Source organism: Herpailurus yagouaroundi, unplaced genomic scaffold (assembly GCF_014898765.1).
Source record: "Herpailurus yagouaroundi ecotype Mexico unplaced genomic scaffold, PumYag 182, whole genome shotgun sequence".
NCBI classification, from domain to species: Eukaryota; Metazoa; Chordata; class Mammalia; order Carnivora; family Felidae; genus Herpailurus; species Herpailurus yagouaroundi.
In genome coordinates, this window is record NW_024412413.1 from 273,864 (window position 1) to 295,806 (window position 21,943).

The 21,943-nt window shown below is 55.3% G+C and overlaps 2 protein-coding genes and 1 long non-coding RNA gene across 3 annotated transcripts; all 3 read right to left on the reverse strand.

The window, feature by feature from the left end:
* Positions 1-10,275: 10,275 nt before the first annotated feature.
* Positions 10,276-12,932, reverse strand: MIOX (myo-inositol oxygenase). Its single transcript, XM_040490459.1, has 10 exons — positions 12,804-12,932; positions 12,247-12,327; positions 11,933-12,013; positions 11,600-11,762; positions 11,403-11,470; positions 11,169-11,278; positions 11,025-11,092; positions 10,881-10,930; positions 10,636-10,748; positions 10,276-10,530 (listed from the first exon to the last, which is right to left on the reverse strand). The coding sequence occupies exons 1-10, from the start codon at positions 12,816-12,818 to the stop codon at positions 10,422-10,424; spliced, it is 858 nt and encodes a 285-aa protein (XP_040346393.1). The 5' UTR covers positions 12,819-12,932; the 3' UTR covers positions 10,276-10,421.
* A 1,068-nt stretch (positions 12,933-14,000) lies between these two features.
* On the reverse strand, positions 14,001-17,634 carry ADM2 (adrenomedullin 2). The gene is made up of 3 exons (XM_040490460.1): positions 17,449-17,634; positions 17,202-17,321; positions 14,001-16,536 (listed from the first exon to the last, which is right to left on the reverse strand). Exons 2-3 carry the CDS (start codon positions 17,309-17,311, stop codon positions 16,218-16,220), a joined length of 429 nt encoding a protein of 142 aa, XP_040346394.1. The 5' UTR covers positions 17,312-17,321; positions 17,449-17,634; the 3' UTR covers positions 14,001-16,217.
* Positions 17,635-18,494: 860 nt separating this feature from the next.
* Positions 18,495-21,834, reverse strand: LOC121040111 (uncharacterized). Its single transcript, XR_005795118.1, has 2 exons — positions 21,081-21,834; positions 18,495-19,209 (listed from the first exon to the last, which is right to left on the reverse strand). It is a non-coding gene; the product is annotated as an uncharacterized LOC121040111 (long non-coding RNA).
* Between the last annotated feature and the right edge of the window lie 109 nt (positions 21,835-21,943).

Here is a 21,943-nt window from a genome sequence, read left to right on the forward strand (position 1 = left end):
CCCTTACCTGGCATCTTGCAACCCCTCCTTATCATGCCCTCTGCAACCACACATCTGCTGTCTCTACGGTGTTACCTGTTCTGGACGTTCCATGTGAGTAGAATCACACAGTCTATTCTGGCTTATTTCACCCAGCGTGTTTCCGAGATTCATCCACGTAGTAGCGTGTGTGAGAGCTTCACTCCTTTTTTATGGCTGGATACTATTCTGTTGTGTTTTTACACCGCATTTTGATTATTTATTTACCCACCGACGCATATTTGGGTTGTTCCCACCTTTTGGCTATTGTGTATGATATAAATGAACACTGACAGGCAAGTATACGTGTGAGTCCCTGCTTTCCATTATTTTGGGCACACACCTAGGAGTAGAATTGCAGGACCTGGCAATTCTATGGCTAAATTTTCAGGAAACACCAAACTGTTTGTTACAGCAGGTGTCCCATTTTACATTCCCTCCAGGAATATACCGCAGTTCAAATTTCAAATTTATCCATATACTCACTAACATTTGCTATTTCCCTTTTTTTTCATGGTGATACTCATTCTATTGGGTCTGAAATGGTATTGCGTGCAGTTTGGGTTTTGCATTTGCCTAACGACTAACGATGTTGAGCAACTTCATGTGCTCATTGACTATGTGCATATCTTTGAAGAAATGTCTATGCAGGTCCTTGGCCTGTTTTGTTTTGTTGAGAGAGAGAGAGAGTACGCTCACACGAGCAGGGGAGAGGGGCAGAGGGAGAGGGAGAGAATCTCAAGCAGGTTCTGTGCTGTCAGCACAGAGCCTGACACAGGGCTCGATCCCACAGTCCTGGGATCCTGACTTGAGCTGAAACCAAGAGTCTGACACTCAACCGACTGAGGCATCCAGGCCCCCCTATTTTTGTATCTTTATTTTTTATTTATTCTTTGCCTGTTTTTCATCAGTTATTTGCTTTTTGTTATTGAGTTGTAGGTTTTTGTATATTCTGCATATTAACCTTTCATCAGATATATGATTTGCAAATATTTTCCCATTCTGCAGATTAACTGTTCACTCTATAGTGTTCTTCAATGCACAAGTTTTTCATTTTTATGAAGTCAAATTTATCTGTTTTTTCTTCTTTCCTTGTACTTTGGCGTCACATCCCAGAAATCATTGTCAGATTCAAGGAAGATTTCCCCCTATGTTTCTTCTAAGAGTTTTATAATTTTAGCTCTTACATTTAGGTCTTTGATCCGTGTTGAGTTAATTTTGCATATAGTGTGAGGTAGGGGTCTAATTTCATCTTCTGCATGTGGATATCCAGTTTTCTCAACACCATTTTTGAAAAGACTGCTTCCCTTTCCCCCATTGAATGGTCTCAGTGCTCTTGTCAAAAACCAACTGACCATATATGCAAGGACTTTATTTCTGGGATCTCTGATCTATTGCTTTGGTCTGTGTATCTGTCTTTATGATGGTTCTACCGTGTTTTGTCTACTGTAGCTTTGTAGTAACTTTTGAAATTGGGAAATGCAAGTCCTCCAGCATTCTTCTCTCTCAAACTCTTTTGACTATTTGGGATCCCTTGAGACTCCATGTTAATTTTAGGATGGGAGCACCTGGGTGGATTAGCTGGTTGAGCATCAGACTTCAGCTCTGATCATGATCTCACCATTCAGGAGTTCGAGCCCTGCATTGGGCACGTTGCTATCAGCACTGAGTCCACTTGGGATGCTCCATCTCCCTCTCTCTGCCCCTCCCCTGCTCACACTCTCTCTCTCTCAAAAATAAATAAAAATTTTTAAAAATAATAATAATTTTAGGATGGATTTTTCTATGCAGTGCAGTGGGATTGCACTGGCTCTGTAGCCTGCTTTGGTAATATTCTCATCTTAACAAAATTAAGTCTCCCCATCCATGTATTTTAATTTTCTGTCCTCTATTTAAATCTAGCAGGGTTTTGGTTTTGTTGGGGTTTTTTTTTTTTTTTTTTTTTTTTTTTTTTTTTTTTTTAGATCCGGTAGGTTTTAGCAATAACTCTGGAAGGTTAAATTTGTAATTTTTTTCTCAAAAAAATTTTTAATGTTTATTTATTTTTGAGAGAGAGAGAGAGAGACAGACAGAGTGTGAGCAGTGGAGGGGCAGAGAGAGAGGGAGACACAGAATCTGAGTCAGGCTCCAGGCTCTGGGCTGTCCACACAGAGCCCGACAACCCACAAGCCATAAGATCATGACCTGAGCCAAAGCCGGACACTCAACTGACTGAGCCACCCAGGCGCCACTTTAAAAATTTTTTTAATGTTTATTTTTTGGAGAGAAAGAGAGAGTAGTAGTAGAGGGGCAGAGAGAGAGGGAGACACAGATTCCGAAGCAAGCTCCAGGCTCTGAACTGTCAGCACAGATCCCGACACAGGGCTCAAATTCACGAACTGGGACATCATGACCTGAGCTGAAGTCGGACGCCTAACCAACTGAGCCACCCACGCACCCTTAATTTGTAAATCCTAAATGCCTGAAATACTTTAACTGCTTTACAAATTTAATTTTAATTTATTTGTTAACCCTTCAGTTGTCTGACCAACACAATCTTTCCAAGCTTCAAAAGAAGCACGAATGAACATACAAATGCAGTGAACCAACACTTCTCTTGAATGCCCCCACACCACAAACTAAGACTGACCATGGCCAAAATCTTGGCCTGGCCTGGCCTGGCCTGGCCTAGTGAAGACACACTGTCCCTGGACACAGTTGGGTTTGAGAGCCTATTCCCAGCTCCAAATTAGGAGTCGAGCATGGCCAGGTTAGAATACGGCCCCATATAGCTCCAGGGTAATGCCACGTTTCTCCCTTTTCTGGCTTCCAGAAAGAAAGGCGACAAGGGGCAGAGTGGCTCCTCCCACCCAGACTCATGAGAATGCAGATTCCCCACGCACAGGAAATCTGACACAACATGTAACCCCCTGGGGTGCCCAGGACCCTGATGAATCCATCTTCCTAATGTATATTCCCCTCCCCCTACAAGCGATGGTCTCACTAATACAAGGCGGCCATTCCACACCCTGCACAAAAACCCTAGGTCACACCAAGGCACAGAGGCACCCAATATCTGGTCCGTGCCTGCACCCACATCACTTGCAGGTTCCAGCATGACACCTACCTTCCCTTGAGCTCAGCACAATCCTGTCTCCAAATTCTGCATTTCACATGCTAGACTGTGAAGTTAGCCACCGGGGAAGAAAACAAAAATTGGGGGGCACCTGACTGGCTCAGTCGGTTGAGCGTCCGACGTCAGCTCAGGTCATGATCTTGAGGTTTGTGAGTTCAAGCCCCACCTCGGGCTCACTGCTGTCAGCCTGTCACCGAAGAGCCCACTTTGGATACTCTGTCCTTCTCTCTGTACCCCTCCGCCACTTGCACTCTCTAAAAAATAAGTAAATGTTAAAAAAAAAAAAAAATGGTCAGTGTTTGAAGGACAGCAAAGAAAAAATACAGGTTATGTTTAAATGCTTAGTTACACATTTTAAAGAAGAGAGAGGGAAAGGCAGAGAGAGAGAGAGAATCCCAATCGGGCTTTGTACTATCAGCACAGAGTCCGACTTGGAACTCCATCTCAGGAAAGGTGACATCATGACCTGAGCCCGAGAGTCAGACGCTCAACCAACCGAGCCACCCACGGGCCCCCGGGTTGTGTTTATTTCAGCAACTCTGCATCGGAGTTGCTTGGGCCTATCTACACAGGGTGCTGCAGTCTTCCACCGATGCTGGCCAGAGACTTGGCAGTTCTCAGGCATCCGGGGGTCACCTGGAGCATTCCCGAGGCCTCTCAGTCCTGCACCAGCAGCCCTTTCCCCGTGAAGGCCAGCACCAGTCACACACTGCCTGCTCAACCTACAGCAGAGGCACTCCGCACAGCTGTGTGGTTAGCCATGTCCAGTCCCAGGGAAGCGCTGCCATGTCTGGGGAAAAGCATTGCTTCCTTGAGAACCACATTTCACGATGCAGCATTCCCAGAGTCACCGAAATGGACCGCAACACTTTCACCAGGGGACCCTGGGTGCGGGAGTGAGAGATGCTCACTGGATGGCTCCCGGACATTGCACTCCAGGCTCGCCGCACAGGGCGTTCTCTGCAGCCTGACTCCCGAGGGCATTGTCTGCAAGCTGGCACCGTGGCCGGGGCTTCGCCTGTCTGCTCCATTATTCCGTCAGATCATTGATTTGGGGGTCATGGGGCATATGCGGGGCCCACTGATACCAGCCTCTGTTTTCCGCCTTTCGCTCGGAAGAACACGTTTGGCCAGAGGCAGTGTTGTGCGGGATACGTCGGTGATGGGCACTCACGAGTTAGTGGACAGTGATGCAGGAGGAAGCACAGGGGACAAGGACGGCAAGTCTAAATTGGCACAAAAGGGTGTTGACGATACTGCCCAGCATCACAGACAACATCTGCCGTGGAGACTGACTGCACCCCTGGGGCGGGGCGTGCTGCTGGCCCCGGAGGTTGGTGAGAGAGCTCCATATGGCTGTGCTCAGAAATGGCCTCCACTTCAGCCCTCACGGAGCCCACAGAGCGGTTGTTTGGTCTCAGGACTCCTTTACGTTCTTTTTTTTTTTTTTTAATTTTTTTAATGTTTATTTTTGAGAGAGAGACAGAGCGTGAGCAGGCAAGGGGCAGAGAGAGAGGGAGACACAGAATCCGAAGCAGGCTCCAGGCTCTGAGCTGTCAGCACAGAGCCCGACGCGGGGCTCGAACTCACAGACCGCGAGATCATGACCTGAACCGAAGTCAGACGCTTAACCAACTGAGCCATCCAGGTGCCCCATGACTCCTTCATATTCTTAAAGCTTGAGGACACCCTGGGGTGCCTGGGTGGCTCAGTTAAGCTTAAGCGTCCATTGACTTCGGCTCAGGTCATGATCTCATGGTTCAGTTCGGTGTTGAGTTCGAGCCCCACGTGGGGCTCTGTGCTGGCAGCTCAGAGCCTGGAGCCTGCTTCGGATTCTGTGTCTCCCTCTCTCTCTGGTCCTCCCCTGCTCATGCTCTGTCTCTCCCTCTCTCTCTCTCTCAAAAAAATAAATAAACATTAAAAATTGAGGACTCCAAAGAGCTTTTGTTTCGGAGGTATTATATCTATCAATATCTACCACGTTGAAATTAAACTGAGAAATTCTTTATTTACTTACTAATGTTATTTAACTATATAAATAAGCTCACTACACATTACCATGAACACAAATTTTTAATGAAAAATAACTGTATTCAAAAAAATTAAGAAGAGTGCCATAGATTTTTTTTTGTTGTTAGTTTGTTTTTAAAAGTAAAGTACAGCCAACATGAGGTTCCGACTTATGACCCTGAAATCAAGAGTCACATGCTCTAGCAACTGAGCCAGCCAGGAGCCCCAAGAGTAGCATACTTTACGTTTTTGCAAAATCTCTTTAATGTCAGGCTTCTCATATCTGCTGTTTTGGCCAAACTATTGCAGTATGTTTTTGGTTGAAGGATATGAGGAAAACCTGGCCTCACACAGATATGTAGCTGGAAAAGGGAAGAATATTTTAGAAACTTTTTCAGATCACCGTGGGTGTTCTTCTTTAATACCGTATCAAAACTACACGTAGTCACTTCTCGGTGGTTCATTGCAATTGGAATATGAAGCCATCCCAATGAACTTTTTGTCCTCTGTCCCATGAGAACCCACTGGTGCATCCTACACAATGCAAGGAGCATCATATGTTGGTCATTTAGACGATATCCGTTCATTGAGTTACACCGGTCTTCCGAATGCTGACGCGTGACATCGTACGACCTGAAAAAATCCCATTCGTTAGTATCACCACCAATCTCATCCTAAAACCGAGTCTAAGGAAGCTGTCATGTTCACAGCTGCGGGCACAGGTTTTCCCAAATCCTGTTTTTGCTTGAAAGCTAAATTTTATTATTGGCAACAAATGCTACCATTGTTTTTCTTGAAGCGACAGGCTCATTTTGTTCATTTTTAAGAAAATGCCTGCCAATTCAGGTCATGATGTCACGGTTCGTGAGATCGAGCCCCGTGTCGGGCTCTGTACTGATGGCTTGGAGCCTGCTTGGGATTCTCTCTCTGCCCCTCCCATTCTCTCTCTCTCTCTCTCTAAATGTAAATAAACTTTAAAAAGTCTTTATAAAAAGAAAAGAAACAAGAAAATGCCCTGCCCAATGCCCGAGACCAAATACCTACAGTCTGTCCAGTAGGTGTTGTTCCAGGGAAAAGGCTTCTATAGCTTCAGCAGAAGCGCCTCATGTGTCCAAAAACGGACGTCCCATTTTGCCACATAAAAGATTAAAAAGACCCACACTCAAAGATAGAGATTTAAGAATATTAGTGACGTTTACGACTTCGTTCTTAAGTAAAACTGACCTTGTTGTGACTTGGGGTGCGCGGTGTTGGACGGTCAGGGCCAGGTCAGGACGCAGTCTCAGCTGGTGTGTGGCAGAGTGGGCAAACCCCTGGCCCACCGAGTCCCCTGGACGTCAGCTCAGTGAAAAAGGCAGGTGACCTCATGGGCCCCTGAAAGGGCCTTAGGGGCACCAGAAGAACCACTGTCTCAGTGCAGATCGTTTCTGCATTCAGGCCATGCCTGGAGCCTGAGATGGAAAGATTTGAACTTGCCATTATTTCCTTCTTGGGCCGTCGGTGCCCTGGGAGCAGCCCCCTTGCTCCAGTGCTTGCTCGTTGTCCCCCAGGCCTGGCCATCCACCAGCTTCCTGCTCCAGCAGGCCGCGGACTGCCGGGTCCCCTCCGGTTCCCGCACAGCGCTCCAACTTTCTGCCTTAGATGGGCCCGAGAACAACTTCCAGATTCCTCTAAGGCTCTGTTGCTTGCAACCCACCTTCTCGGAGGGAACCCACGGGCCCATTCAAAGAGAAACCTGACGAATCAGAGGCGCCCTGGAAGGCTGAGCCTGGGGCACCGGGGAGAGGCAGACCAGGGCGGCTAGAGCAAGAAGAGGGACGTTGCAGGGGTAGGGGCCAGGGTGGGGATGCCAGCAAGCCGGAGAGCCAAGCCCTCCTCCTGCCTGCAGGCTCCTCGGCTGCCTCAGTGCCTGGAGCCCAGTGAGGCCTGATAGTCCCCAGGGGGACAGAAAGATGGGGCCCTGGCCCACACTGCGCTACCCACCCTGGTGCTATCGCAAGGGACACAGACAGGGTCTGGGGACTGGGGACAGGAGCAAAGATGGCCTCTTCTGCTCTGCACGGGGAAGGCCCCCCAGGGATGAGATCTGAACGGTACCTTTGGATCCAGAGACTCAGCCTGCCGAGCACCGCCCGCCCCCCCCCCCCCCCCCCCCCCCCATGGAGCAGCTCCAGGGAGGGACCCTGCACTTGCACTGCCAGAGTTCACCGGAGGGAGTGGCAGAGGTTGCCCACTGCTGGGGAGGCTGCCCAGGGATGGTGCAAGAGAACAGTCTTCCAGAAGGAAGCAAGTCCGACACATTTGAGCCCGCACTCTCCTGAGGTGGGAGCGGGGGAGAGGTACACGGGGAGAAGCAGGGCGGGGAAGGCGGTGGGTAACCCCACCTCCAGTGGCCACACCAGGGGGTGGAGTGGAGGCGAATGTTCAAGAGTGAGTCTTTAGCCCCCAACGTGTGGATATGAAATACCGTCTCCCCCTCAGAGAAGCCAGGGCTCCCTGAAGTGGCAGCTTCCAGGTCTGGGGCAGCCTCCGGGGGTAAGCTATTGGGGAAGGTCGTGGGGAGGACATTACCACCTGCACCCGTGAACTGGACCCTGGCAATCGAGGGCTCCTCACCCCTCCCCCGTCTTTGCCGTGTGCGTCCCATTGCCCGCCCCCCCCCCCCCCGCCCCCGAAGCTGCTCCAAGGATAGCGATGTGGGGTGGAGACCAACTGGACGGTCCATGTGACTGAAGCTGCTTAAGTGCTGAGTGTAAACTTTCAAGATTCTATCCTTAGTTTTTAAAAAATAATCTCTCGCCCAGCGTGGGCCTCCACCTCATGACCCTGAGATCAAGAGTGACGTACCCTACCGACTGAGCCAGCCGGGTGCCCCTAAACCTCTAAGATTCCCGCGGGCAGATGCAAAGACCCAGGAGTCTTGTGGTCGCCCCAGACAAGCCTCACGTGTAGGCTCCCTTGCTTGTTAAACCTGCCACCTACTAACCTGGAGCGGCCTGTCCCTTTGGCATCTTCCTGCCCTCTGCCAATGGCGGCTCGTTTCGGATTGCAACTGAAAAGCTCTGGAGGGGCTCGAGAACAAACAGCCCCCCAAAGGTGTCCGCATCAAATCCCTGGAATTTGTACACATGACCTTATTTAGAAAAAGCATCTTGGGGCACCCGGGTGCCTCAGTCAGTTGAGCTCCGAAGTCGACTCAGGTCATGGTCTTGGGGTTTCTGAGTTCAAACTCCGCTTCAGGCTCTGTGCAGACAGCTCAGACCCTGGAGCCTGGATTGTGTGTGTCTCTCTCTCTGCCCCTCCCCCGCTCTGACACTGTCTCCCTCTTTCTCAAAAGTAAATAAACATTAAAAAAAAAAAAAAAAAAAGAAAACATCTTGCGGCCCCTGGGGGACTCAACGTCCAGCTCTTAACTTTGGCTCAGGTCATGATCTCATGGTTCTTGGGTTCGAGCCCCAAATTGGGCTCTGTGCTGACAGTGCAGAGCCTGCTTCGGATTCTCTCTCTCCCTCTCTCTGCCCCTCCCCGACTTGTACACTCGTGCATGCTCTCCCTCTCTCTCTCTCTCTCAAAATAAACTTAAAAAAAGAAAAGAAAAAGCATCTTGTGCATGTGATGAAGTTGGGGATATTGAGATGAGGGATCATCTTGGGCCCGGTGCCATGACTGTGTCTCATAAGAGAGAGGCAGAAGGTACAGGTAAATGGAGAAGCCATGAGAAGACAGAGCAGAGGTGGAGTCACAAGCCGGGGGGTGCAGGCAGCCCCCCGAAGCCAGAAGAGGCAAGGATGGTTCCTCCCTGGAGCCTGTGGAGGGAGCACAACTCTGCCCAACACCGTCATCTCAGGCTTCTGGCTTCCAGAACCCGAGAGTATAAATTTTTGCTTTAAGCCAACAAATTTGTGGTAATTTGTTACAAAAACACAGGAAATTACCACAGTCTGGGTGTCTTATCACCAGACAGCAGGACACCCACCAGAGACTGTTGCGGTCATGTCAGGAGGACCTGGGAGCCATCTGGAAGCTGTACCCCAGCCCTGGCCGAGGGGGGGTCTGAGTACCAGCGAGGGTGATAAAATCAAGGAACCAAAGCACAAATGTGCTGAGATCTACATGTTCTTTTTTTTTTTTTAATATTTTTTAAATGTTTACTTACTTATTTTTGAGAGAGAGAGAGCCAGATCGCAAGCAGGGGAGGAAGCTTCTCTTTAAGCAGTGTTCCCTCAGATGACTGAGGAGGCTGGGGGCCAGGACATCATAGCTCCACCCTCTAACGGGTTAGGGCTGCTAGGTGGACCTGAACAGAGTGGCTTCCACACCACAAAAGACAGCCTGTGGCCCCTGGGAAAGAATATGCCACTGCCTCTAAAGCACCCTTGCCCCCACAAGCCAAGTCTTAATCTGATTAAGCCTCTATGTGCACGCAGTAGGAAATACCGGAGAAATGTTAGTAAATACCACGGGGATGCAATTAGCAAAATCTCAACAGAAGGAAATTCCTCGATCCACTTTTGTCCAAGAAATAAGTTGCTAGAGGGGCGCCTGGGGGGCTCAGTCGGTGGAGGGTCCGACTTCAGCTCAGGTCGTGGTCTCACGGCTAGGTTCGTGAGTTCGAGCCCCGCCTTGGGCCCTGTGCTGGCAGCTTAGAGCCTGGAGCCTGCTTTGGATTCTGTCTCTCTGCCCCTCACCTGCTCACACTCTCTCTCTCATTCAAAAATAAACAAACATTGAAAGAAATATAAAGAAATAAGCTGCTAGAAGGTAGAGGGGAATCCGGTGCTAAACTGTAGTGCTGAGGGACACATACTTGGGGTTTGCCAACCCCAGGCGAGGGCTGCACCGTGGGGCACGGGAAGGCCCTGGGGTGCTATCCGTGGCTGGAGCTCACTGCACTTATCCTGCACACGGTCCATGAGCTTTTATGCCGTCTGCTCTCCTAGCTATCAAGTGTTCTGCTTTGTCTTGTTTTTAAGGACTTGTTTTGAGAATGTGAGCAGGGGCAGGGCAACCCCAGATGCTGATGCCGGAGCTGGCAAGCGGAGCAAGATGCGTGTGGTGGCAGGAGTGGACACACATGTCCAAGAGGCTACTGCGGCCACAACAGACCCCCGCCTCAGTGAAGGTCAGACTCATAAGCTGCTTCAAGGTCTTTATTGCCACTGGGCAGAGTGGCCACCAGGACAGGGAGTGTTGACCGCAGATGTGCACGTGGAGTCCCCCCAACCTTGGCTGTCACCCCAGGGCACCTGACCAGGCCTGGGCAGGGTGGGCAGGCCGGTCACCAGCTCAGCACACCAGGGCAGTACTTGTCAATGAGCCCCTGGTAGTAGGGCCGCAGCTCGTCCACATCCGGCAGATCTGGACACTTGGTGTAGAGGTCAAACTTGCTGCAACAGGGGAGGGGCAGTGCCTCGTGAGGAAGCCCCCCCCGTCCCCCCGGCCCCCCCACCCTCCAGTCCCCTCCACCCAGCCCTGCACAGCAATGGCCGTACTTGAACTCCTGCACCCAGGGAAGCATGGCCAGGTCCTGCTCACTGCACAGCTGCCGGTAGTCGCCACCCGTGTGCCAAGGGTAGAAGGAGTGGAATCGGATCATGTAGAAGGCCTGAGGGCAGAAGGGAGTCACACCCAGCCGGGCAGGGCCAGGCTGGCCGAACTGAGCCAGGCTAAACTGGGCTGGGCCGGGCCGGGCCGGGCAGGGCTGGGTGTTCTTGGTTTAGCCCCTCCCCCCACCTACCTCCGGTGGGAGAGAGAATTTGTTGAACTTCATCATCTGGTACATGTACTCTGTGGGAGACAAGGTGTCACCCCAAAGCACCCAGAGCCATGGCCCCCACCATGGTCCCCATCTTCCCCACTGCCCGGCTCTAACTGGCCTCACCATCATGGCCCCAGGACATGAGGACGTTCTCTAGCCCACAGTGGGGCTGGTACATGCCGAACTCTGTGCTGCAGGGAAAGATAGAAGGTGAGGGGCTGAGGTGCACTGCGGGGAGGAGGAAGACCAGTCGCCGGGGAGGAGCACCTGTATCGAGGATCCTGGAGGTCGGGGTTGTCCCGGAAGGTGGAATCACAGAAAACCACAGAGGCCTGGGGACGGCAGCCAACTGGGAAGGTGTCTCCAACAACCGCCCACTGGGGACCGGCAAGCACAGTGGGTGTGACTGCCCTGCCCACGTGGGGGGTTTCCAGAGCCCAGATCCCTGAACCCAGGCTGCCCCAGCCCCAACCTGCCGCGCCCCTCCACCTCTGGCCTTACCTGGGGCTCCCCTGCTAGAACCAGGACCTTCCCCAGGTCATGCAGCAGCCCCACGAGGTGGAACCAGTCTGGGAGGGAGAGGGACAGAGAAAGCTAGTGGGCAGAGGAGAAGGCTTGGAACTGAGGGGTGAAGTCAGGAAAAGGCAAAGACCCCCATCTGGCCTTGCACTGCAGCCCACCCCAGGAAGGGGACACACCCTTGTCAGGGTGGGCTTTCCGGATGCCCTCAGCCGTCTGGAAGGCATGGAAGGAATTGGGGAAGTCCACGTCTGGGTCCGACTCGTCCACCAGCCCGTCCAGCATGGCCACAGCCTCCAGCACAGTCATTTTCTTGTAGGAGAAGCCCCCAAACTGGGTGTGCTAGGCCAGGAAGGGGATGTCAGCACGGCCATGGTATCGGCGGGATCAGGGCCCGATCCCTCTCCATCTATTCGGCCTGGGGGCAGGGGGTGGGGGGGTGGGGAAGGTGGGGGGAGGGGGGGGAGGGGGCAGCCCCACCCTTGGACTTGCAGCAGAGAGCTGCCAAGTACCTTCTTCCTGACGAAGTCCACGGTCTGCTGCGTGTGCATAAGCTTGTAGGTGGCAAAGACACGGTCCAGCAGCGGGCCAGACTGCAAGCCAGAAGGTCAGCCGGGAGGCTCCCATCCCTGCCCTTCACACCCTTGGGGCCCACTGCTCTGGTCTCCCAGGCTTGGCCCCACAAGTGTGAATGGGAGCTGCCCAGAGGCAGCCCCTGAGCTGTGCAAAAGGGGACAGTGCTGCGCTCCCCAGGAAAAGATGGGGCTGAGGTGAGGTTGGGCTTGGGGCAGGGCGGGAGGAGGGTGGCAAGCGGTGGGGTCCTTACGGTGTAGTTTCGGAAGCTGCCCTTGTCTTTGGCTGCCTCTGGGTCCACATCGGGCCGGTAGACCAGGGAAGGGTCTGGGCCCTGGTTGGGTGGAGGATGAAACCCATTTCGCCTTGATGCCAGTTCCATGAGGAAGTGAGGACGTCCCCACAGGGCACCAGAGCCTAAAAGGTAGGCAGCGGGGCACAGCCCCTCCCCAAGCACAATGACAGTCTGAGGCGACCTCGCTCCGATTTCCTTATCTGCAAAGTGGATGTCAGCAGGACTCCTGCTTCCCCGGGTGAGGCCCGGGTGCCCGGGATGCTGCGTAGGAGCACATGGCACCCGGCATCTCCTTCTCAAGATCTGGGTCTGCAGGGAGCCTGGGGTGGGGCTGCTGACCCTTGCCCCAGCTAGACAGCAGGAGGAGGACAGGAAGGAGGGAGCCCTTTGACCGGGACCAGCAGGCTGGTGGGAACCAGCTTGGAGAGGGCGGGGGTCTGCGGCTCCACGAGGGACAACCAGCCGCTGGGTGATCAGTCAGTGGGGCTCATGTGCGCTGGGTCTGGAGTACTCACCACAGCCACCTTCATCTTGAGGGAGCAGAGTTGGCAGGTGGGTCAGAGTCCCACGGGCCGTGTGCCCCTATATATGCCCACAGGTTACATAAGTGACCGGACACCACCCAGCCCCTTGGCCTTGGCCCTCGGTAATGAGTGACCATCCACCCTCCTCCTGGCCTCAGAAGTTAATGTGTCAGCACGGGAGCAGCTCCCAGAGGCCCCGGCCCCGGCCCCCTCTTCCTGATTTCAGCCTCTCTGGGCAACTGACCTGATTAGGACCTGGAGGCCTGACGTCCGCTCCAGCTCCACCACCGGCCTCCTGCTCTTCCTCCAAGGGCCTTAAACACCTCCCTTCCCACAGTAGGCCCCTCCCAACAGGTGGTGCAGACCCCAGACCCCACCCATCAGCCTCAGGCACCTGGGATTATGAGAAGGGCAGGGTTTATAGGAAAAGTTATCCTGACGCTTGCTAAGTGAGAGTGAAAGACTTTATTCGTGACTATTGCAATAAGGGAGACAGAATCCAACAAAGACAGCAGGGGGTTGACTGCCAGTAAGCAGAGTGGGGGTCAATGGACAGAAGATTGCTAAGGGGAGACACAGACGTTGGGGGATCCTTGCTAAAGGCAGGCCAGGTGATCAGATCTCAGGGGCAGGGGACACTTGTTAATACTGGGTGAGGCCCAGTGGAGCAGCCTGGCTAAAGGTTGGTCAAGACGGGGGTGGTGGTGATCTTTGTCTGGCTTTTGAGGTGAGGGGCTCCATCCGGAGTCAGGGTAGAGATGAATTCAGCTAGCACTCATCAGGCATGGACCAGGTCAGGCAGACATAGCCAGGACCCAACTGATCAATATGCCTGCCCGGGAGCTGACAGGTTCTCCAAGTAGGAGGCAGACACCGCAAAACCAACCATTGTCTCATATTGGAAAGGCCGGTGCACTTGAGGAAGATGGGGGGTGGGGGTGGGGGGGATGCTGAGTATGGTCGGGTCATCTGGGGGCAGAGAGAGAGAGGACAGGGGACGAAGGTGTCAAGGTGTCAGTCTACACCACCCCCCCCTCGGGCGTGTGGGTCTCAGCACCCACTCAGCTTCAGAGACAAGACGTTTGGGTGGGGTGTGCTGTTCTTATGATGATGGCCTCCTCCTGCCAGTGCTGAGAATAGACGGGGAGAGAGTGCTGGGGCCCCCCATTTGAAATGGCAAAGTGTCCATTTCACCGTCTCCTTCCACTATGGTGTCAGTTGGGAGGGGGTATTCACTAATGCTTCTCTCACATGCTCAGCAAGCATTTGCTGAAGGAATGGAGGGAGGGTCCAGGGAGGTGGCTGGAGCCATCACCCCAAAAGCAGGTGGCGGCTTGGACTAGACAAAGGAGCAAATGACCAGCCGACAGGATTTGCGTGAGGGAGAGAGAGGAGAAGGCCGGCGGGAGTCGGGTGAGCTTGGCATCAGGGAGCATCATGTAGGTGGCCCAGACATGGCCTGGAGCTCAGGGGCCAGGTGGATGCCAGGTGCAATGCTGCGACCACATGGCCCGGCACAGGGATGCCTTGAGGTCAACAGTCCATCCTGCTTCGAGGAAAATGAACCCCAAACTGGCGCAGTTCCTCAACAAGGGCATGGAATTCTGGGGGTCTGGCAGCTCTGACCAGTGAGGAAGGGGCAATGTGGGGGTGTCCTTGGCAGAGGAACAGCTTGTACAGAGGACCAGACAACACACAGGCCCAGTATGGGAAGCCTGGGGCGGCCGGGGGCGGGGCGGTCTCGGCCAAGTGGAGCTCCTAACTCTCCCAATTTGACCCTCCTAGACCCCTTCTCTTCTCTCCCCAGTCTTCCCGGCCCTGCGACCCCTGCCTGCTCTGATGACACCCTTCAGGGACCACAGGCATATGGCTCTGAGGCCCGGCCCACTGGCCTCTTCCACCCCCACTCACGCTGGTTCCAGCCTCTCTCAGCTGCTTTGGGAGTAGGGGTGAGGGGGCTTCCCCGGCCATACTCATGCCTCCTGTGGACTCCACCCTCGGCTCTCCTGGGAGCCTTGCAATCCTCAGACCTAGGCTTCCTCCAGGCAGCCTGCCCTGATCTGCTTCCCACCCGCAATTCAGGGCAGGGACCAGCCTGAACTGTCTCCACAGGGCCTAATGGTGTCCTGGAAATGCTCCCACCCTCAGGGGTGGGAATGGGGGGGGGGGGGGGCAGGGCATCTGAGGGGTTCTGTGGGAGGGCACTGCGGTGACAGTAGGCACTTCCCCGACCTCTGTGGCTGCAGTTTCTGCTTCTAGAGACGGGATAATGATAGCACTCCCCCCACAGGGTGGCTGAGAAGGAGACGAGGGCAAATGTTGACAGAGTAAGTGCCATTATGAGTGTATGCCAAGTAATGGAAACTTCCTTTCTGAACCTTGGGTCATGTCCCGATGGCATGGGGGTGTCAGTAATGAGGGACTAGCAAAGTCTCAGGTATCACAGCATGTAAAGGCCCTACCCGGGGTGGACCTACACCGGGAACTGGCTGAAGACCTTTTTCTAAGCCTTGAAGGACAATCCACCTTCCCCAACTCTAGGCGAGCCGGCTCCAGCCTCCTGCTGTCCACCAGTTTGCCCCAGTAAATCCCAGAGCAGGGCAGGGTGGGGCCGGGGAGATTGTATAGCCTGTGGCGCCCCCACCCTTGTTGGACTACCCCACCCCACCTGAGGTGGAATGGTTCTGACTGGGCCTATCTGGGCTGGAGATCTTGCCCCACCCAGCCCCACCCCGCCCAGAGGGATGGGAAGGGGCATCTGCTCAGCCCCAGTGTGGTTCCTGAATCTCTAGGCCTTTTCCCAGGCTCCCTGCTATCCAGCTGCAGGGGGAGGGGGTGCGGGGGGGGGGGAGGTCTCCACTTTGACATGGCCTGTCCTCTCTCACTCAGGCTCTGGGGATGGGGACCACAGGGGGTCCTCCTTCCTGCTGCCCTCCCAGTCTCCAGGGCACAGGGAATGGAAAGGCTGGGCACCTGGGACAGGCCAAGTGCGCGTGCCCAAAGCCAGGGCCTAATCTGATGACTCCGGACCAGCGGGGAAGGGGCCACACTGGCCCACCTTGTGCTGGCCCAGCGTGGCCCTGGGTATCCTGCCCCACATCCTTGGGCTGCCCCTCCCCTCTGAAGCCCCTTTCATGAGTCCAGACTCTGCCTGCAGACCTGCTGGGGTCGACACATGTGCACGGCCTTCCTTGTCCAAAACCGGTCAAGGTTGCTTGCTACAGGACCAGGTGGGTGTGGGGTGGGGCGGGAGTAGCCTTGGGGGCCTGCACACTGTTCTGGTTATTGGTGTTTGTAGGAAGTCCGCGGGGCCGGGTGGGGGCAGGGGGGCCCAGGTGCAGCTTTGGGACTGGGTTGGGGGGTGGCATCCTGGCCGGGACAGACAGAGGTCTGTCCTGCTCCATCTCAGCCGTAGCTGTGGGGGCTGCTGGGGTCCACGGGGGCTGAGTCCCGTGGGCCAGCTGACCCAACCAGCTGCCATAGGCGGTGGCCGAGGTTGTGCACCTGGCAGGTGCCCAGCACACAGCCCACCCTCAGGAGCTGGGCTCGGGACCTGCGGGGGCCCACGTGTCGGTGGGGGCCACCCCGGAGAGGGCGACCCATGGCAGGGGCTCGGTTGGCGCTCCTCTGTGGCTGGAGGGCCTGGTGTAGCTTCCAAACCACAGGCTGAATGGCAGGGTGTCCCGGTTTCAGGCCACCGGAAGGGGCCCAGGCTGGAGGCTCCCTGCAGAGGGGGTTGGGGGAAGTAAACCTGATGGCCAAACCTTTTAGGGACCCTCCAAAAGCACCCAATTTCCCCTCCACACAGGCCTGGGGTCACTGGCAGGGGAAGCCCAATTTCCCCAACAGCCTGGAGCACTGCCAGGGGAAGCCCGCAGCCCCCACGTCATTATCCAGCAGACCAGGGGAAGCCCACCGCCCCTTGTGAGCTCTGGGCTTGGGTCCTGGCTCTCAGCCATCTCAGTAGCCCGGGCCACGTGTCCATTTACCTGGGCAAAGGGCACCCCTGGACTCTGTGGGTCACCGTGCTCACGACCCGAGTGACCCCCCCCCAGCCTTCCCCTGGGGGTGGAGGAAGGTGGGCAATCCTGGGGATCCCTCCAGCCTCCCCTCTCCTAGCCAACCTCTCCTCGAAGTGGTTCCTCTACTCATAGGGGAGGGGAGTGCCCTGGGAGGGAGGCCAAGAAAGAGGGGTCCCTTGCCCTGCTCAGGATTTGCTGAAGGCCCATTTGCTGGCTTCTCACTTAGGGGGCAGGGGGTGATTTCCCTACTGCAGGAAGAGTCGGGGGGGGGGGTCCAGGGAGAGGGAGATCGAGGGGGGCCTCCCCAGGGATTCTGGTTTCCTTCCCCGTAGGCCCCGAGGTTTGGGCTGGTGTGAACCCCACTCACCTAGGTGGGGCAGGCCATTGGCTCCCGCCCAGGCCGCGGGACAGTGTGCCTGGGAGCAGCAGGCAGAGCAGGCTGATGCAACCGAATGTGACCGGCAGGGGCCGGGCCATGGGGGCGGGGCTGGAAGGAGTGTGAGCCAGGTAGGTGTGGGGGGGCAGTCCTCACCGCCAGCCACCCCTAAGCCCGGCACATTGGCAAGCCCCGGTGATGAGGGGTGCAGGCGGCGTGGACACAGCCGAGCTTGTACCTGTGTCTGTCGGCGAGAGGGTCTCAGGCGAGAAGCGGGCCCGGGGGTTGCTGTCTGTTGGCTGGGCAGAGGGCACCTGGCAGGTGGAGGACCTCCTCGGCCAGTTTGCCGTCTGTGGGTCCTGCCGGAGACCTGGCCTCCGCATCACCAGATCTAAATAGTCTTTCCAGGAGGAGGCGGAGCCGGATGCCCCAGAGGGGCGGGAGCCCGGCCGCCGTCCTGCTCCCCGCTCCTGCCTAGCCTGACAGGGGCCCCATCCCACTGGGAAGTGCTCAGCGACTGGCCAGGGACCCCAGCGGCCACCAGCCTCATCTCTGGTGCCTTCTGGTGGGGGACACTGTCCTGGAGCCTGGCAGTCTTCTAGGAGTGGGCGGTAGGGGTGCAGTCAGCCAGCCACCCACCGCCTCCTGGTCCCGAGGGTCGGCTCCTCAAATGTCTGCCCTGATGAGTGGCCTGGGAGCCTGGCCAGAATCACAGCTGGAGAACGCAGGCTAGATATTCAGTTCCTCACAAAGCTGATTTGGAGACCCTTCCTCAAGATCCCCTCGCAGCTGTGTTCTGGAGAATCTCTACCCTCTTTTTCCACACTACCGAAGTCCTGAACGGTTTTTGTAAGAAGTTTAAGTACAACGTGAGACCCTTGCATCGCCATCCACTATGGATTCTTCTGGGTGGGCATCCCATTCCCGACTTTCTCTTATGTATGCTAGTACATTTAGCTGGGGGCAGGTGGTAGTGTGTGTGTATTACGCATGCACGTGTGAGTGAAAATATATGTAAACAGAGAGACCTCCATTCTTTTTTTTTTTTTTTTAATGTTTTATTTATTTTTGAGAAAGCATGAGCAGGGGGAGACACAGAAACTGAAGCAGGCTCCAGGTCCCGAGCTGTCAGCACAGAACCCGACGCGGGGCTCGAACTCACAAACTGTGAGATCATGACCTGAGCTGAAGTCAGACGCTTAACCAACTGAGCCACCCAGGCACCCCGAGACCTCCATTCTCTCCTACGGTTGGCCCTACTCCAATACGTAGGTGCTCTGTAACTACTTAACTGATTTTTATTAATGAGCAATCAGGCCATTTCCAGTCTTTCCAAGAGTAAGAACCCTTCTGTTGTGAGCTCACAAAAGTGTCCGTGAAGGATACTTTCCTAGAAGTGGAAATTCTGGTTGCAGGTGAACCTGTGTTTGTGCTGACAGACGTTGCCGACTTCCTCCCCACGAAGCCTGTGCCAGTCCACTGTCAACCGATAATGGATTTGACGTTAGCAGGTCTTGGTGTCTTTGTCAGTCTGAGAAGGGATAATCACCCCATCATCCCCACCCCAGATGTTTCTTTGATCATCTGAGCATCTCTGTGTCCGTCACATTTCCTCTTCTGTCTTGGCTGCCCCAGTCCAGCTCCCTCTGTAAAGTCATCACGGATGACCTGGTCACTCTCTGTTCCCCCTGCTGTGCACACCATGGGAGCTCAATAAACATTTGCTGGATGAATAAATCAACAAGTGTTGAACACATGCCATATGAAAGAGCTTGTTTCACGTCCTGAGGAAGGTAGGGAGGCATCAGCAGTTATTCTGGTTTCTATTTGTTTATTTTTACCAGCTGGGGGAGGAGAGTGATGCCATCATATTTATCTTAGAAAAATGCTGCATAGCAGGAGGGGTGTGTGGGGCAGAGCAGCCGGGTCAGAGAGAAAGGAGTGTCACTGGAGGGCAGGTGAGGAGCGTCAACCGTTCTGTTTGCTGATGCAGGAGCCCCTAGAGAGAGGGTAGGGGTTGGCTCCCTGAGGTCATCCTGGCAGAGGTGTCCGGCTGCCGTCTGGCCTCATGGGTCTGGGCTGAAGAGAGGGCAGACCTGGAACACAGTTCTGGGGTTTCATAGATGGCAAGGCTCTGGGAGGTGAGAGGTATGGTGAGCTCTGTCCACAGGGAGTGAAGAGAGGGGACAGAAGCCGCATGCCAGCTCTGGAGGAACAGCCGGGGAAGGGGTGGGCAGAGGCCCCCGGGGCGGCGGCTCTGCAGCGGCTTCTCCTCTTGCCAGCCCCTCCCCCCAATCTGTCTGGCACACTGATTCCAGGGCCATCTTTCCAAAACTCAAAGGTGATCACATCACTCACCCTTCCGATAAAGAAAAATTAAATCAAACTTCTTTGTCTCCACAAGATTTTTAATCTGGGAAAGTGGAGGGAGACCTCAGTGAAGTTCACAGGCCATGGCTCGCTGCGTTCCTGGGCCTGGGGTTCTACCTCCCCAAACCCCACAGGTGGATGGCGTGTCCTCTGGCCCTCAGGTCTCAGTCTACCTGCTTATTTTGCCCCTGTCCCTCCCGACTGGATGAGAGGCCCCCTCCACGATCCCACAGACCCCTCTATAGCACACCTCATGGTACTATTGTCTGTAACTGTCCACGTGCCCTCCAAGGAGAAACCGAAGGGCTTCCCTGGTGAGCAGAGACTGGGCCACAGGAGGCATGTGGTGCTGGTGAATGTTGTAAGGACTCTCTAATGAAGAAATCTGTGTGGGGCAAGAAAAGCTAGGGTGCAAGCTCGGTGGCTCGGTCGGATGAGTGTCCGACTTCGGCTCAGGTCATGATCTCATGGTTCATGAGTTTGAGCCCTGCTTCGGGTTCTGTGCTGACAGCTCAGGGTCTGGAGCCTGCTGCAGATTCTGTGTCTCCCTCTCTCTATGCCCTTCCCCTGCCCGCACTCTGTCTCTCTCTCAAAAATAAATAAAACATTTAAAAAATTAAAAAGAAGAAAAGGTGGGGAGATTGAGTTTAACCCTGATGTCCAGGATCCGTAGGGAGAAAAAGATTGAGAATAGGGGGCATTGATAGGGAACAGCAAGTGGTGGGGGGCAACTTGGGGGCAATGCAACACAAGGCCTTCCATCTGATGGCTTTGTTTCCTCTGTGAAGGAGGGCCGGTGCGGTCATCTCTGAGACACAGCAGGTGGGATCAGAGACTGACCAGACATCAGCAGGCTGGGCAAGGGGAGAATGTCCATCTGCAGTTGGACCATGGGGTCATCACGGCCACTCTGCACTATATGGCGGTGCAGGACTGTGAGTGGCTGAGGTTTGCCAGGCGGGGACAGTGGGCTGATGAGGACATGGGCAAGATGACAGGCAATGGGAGTCACATTGGGTGGGGGTAAGAGGAGGAAAGGAGGAAGCCAGAGAGAGTCACTCCCTATAAGGAGGTTGACTCTGCTGTGGAGACAGGAGGCGAGAGAGCGAGCACAATTCTCCGGAGGAGGGGGAAGCAGGCAGAAGCAAGCACCTCTGACGGCGACCCGGACAATGCAGTGGTCAGGAGACCCAATGGTGAGAAGCTCAGTGGTGGGGGTGTCATGGTCTAGAAGGACCCTAAACCTACGCTTGACCCTGAGGCGTCTCTGAGAGGGCTGCAAGGAGTGGGCTCCTTAGGGCATGAGGGTGGGGCGAAGGGTCTCCACAGCGTCTGAGGGACAGCCAGCCCTGGGCTTAGGGGCCAGAGGACTTGCCAGGGACCCTGCCTGTCCACCCTACGCAGAGCTCAACGGTGTGGTCCTGCGGTAACGAGGGTCTTTTTGGGTATACGTGATGGAAACCAGCCGGGACCAAAAGAAGGACTTCTCAGCCTATGTACCCAGTACCAGACAGGAGCAGAGGAGGGTGTGACTGGGCCTGTGCCCCAGGAGGGGCGCCGGGGACAGGGTACCCCTGGTAGGGTCTCTCAGTTCTTGTCGCTGGGTTGAATTTCATTCATTCTCCAGCCGGCTCCTGCAAGGGAGTGGAATACGGATGCCAGCAGTTCGTTCGTTCCTTCATAGGTTCTGGCGCAGCCAAGCATCTGAAAACAAGCCCAGTCCTGCCAGCTCACTCTCTCCACCTCTGCAGCTCCTCTCCTCGCCTGTCCGGCCGTAGACCCCGTGTCCCCCTTGCCCATCCCTGTGGCACCGCGGGAGGGCCCTGCACAGCCCTGGTCCTTGTGGGTGGTGGGCACTGTCGGGGACTCTGCTGGGTGCAGTCTTCTCCCAGGCACCAGGGCGGCCTCCAGCGCTCACGGCTTAGGACGTGGCTCTTCACAGCGGGACGGCCAGCGCAACTTTTTAAAGGACTTGTGTTCAGTGTCTCATCCCAGCTAGGTGGGGCTTCCAGGTGGGGCCCGAGCCATCCAAGGGCCGCGAACGCCAAGTGCAAGCCCTGAGCTCTCCCCCGGCAGTCGCCAGGCTAGCAGCCCCTGAAGGGACCAGGGAGGCCGGAGGGCAGGGTTGGGCCCTTCTGCCTTCCTCCAAACTGACAGCCCCGGGGTGCAGCGGAAGCCTCGGGAGCTCGCTGGAGCGAAACCCGGCCCCTCTCCGCCCCGGCGTAGGAGCCGTGAGCTCCCGGACCAGCTGCGACCGGGGCCGCATCTGCCGTTGACCCGCGCGAGCCGCCGTCGCTGTCAGCACCCGGGGGGCGGTGCCCAGGCCCCGTGTGGGCGGTGCTGGGCGGGGTCCCGCCCCCGGG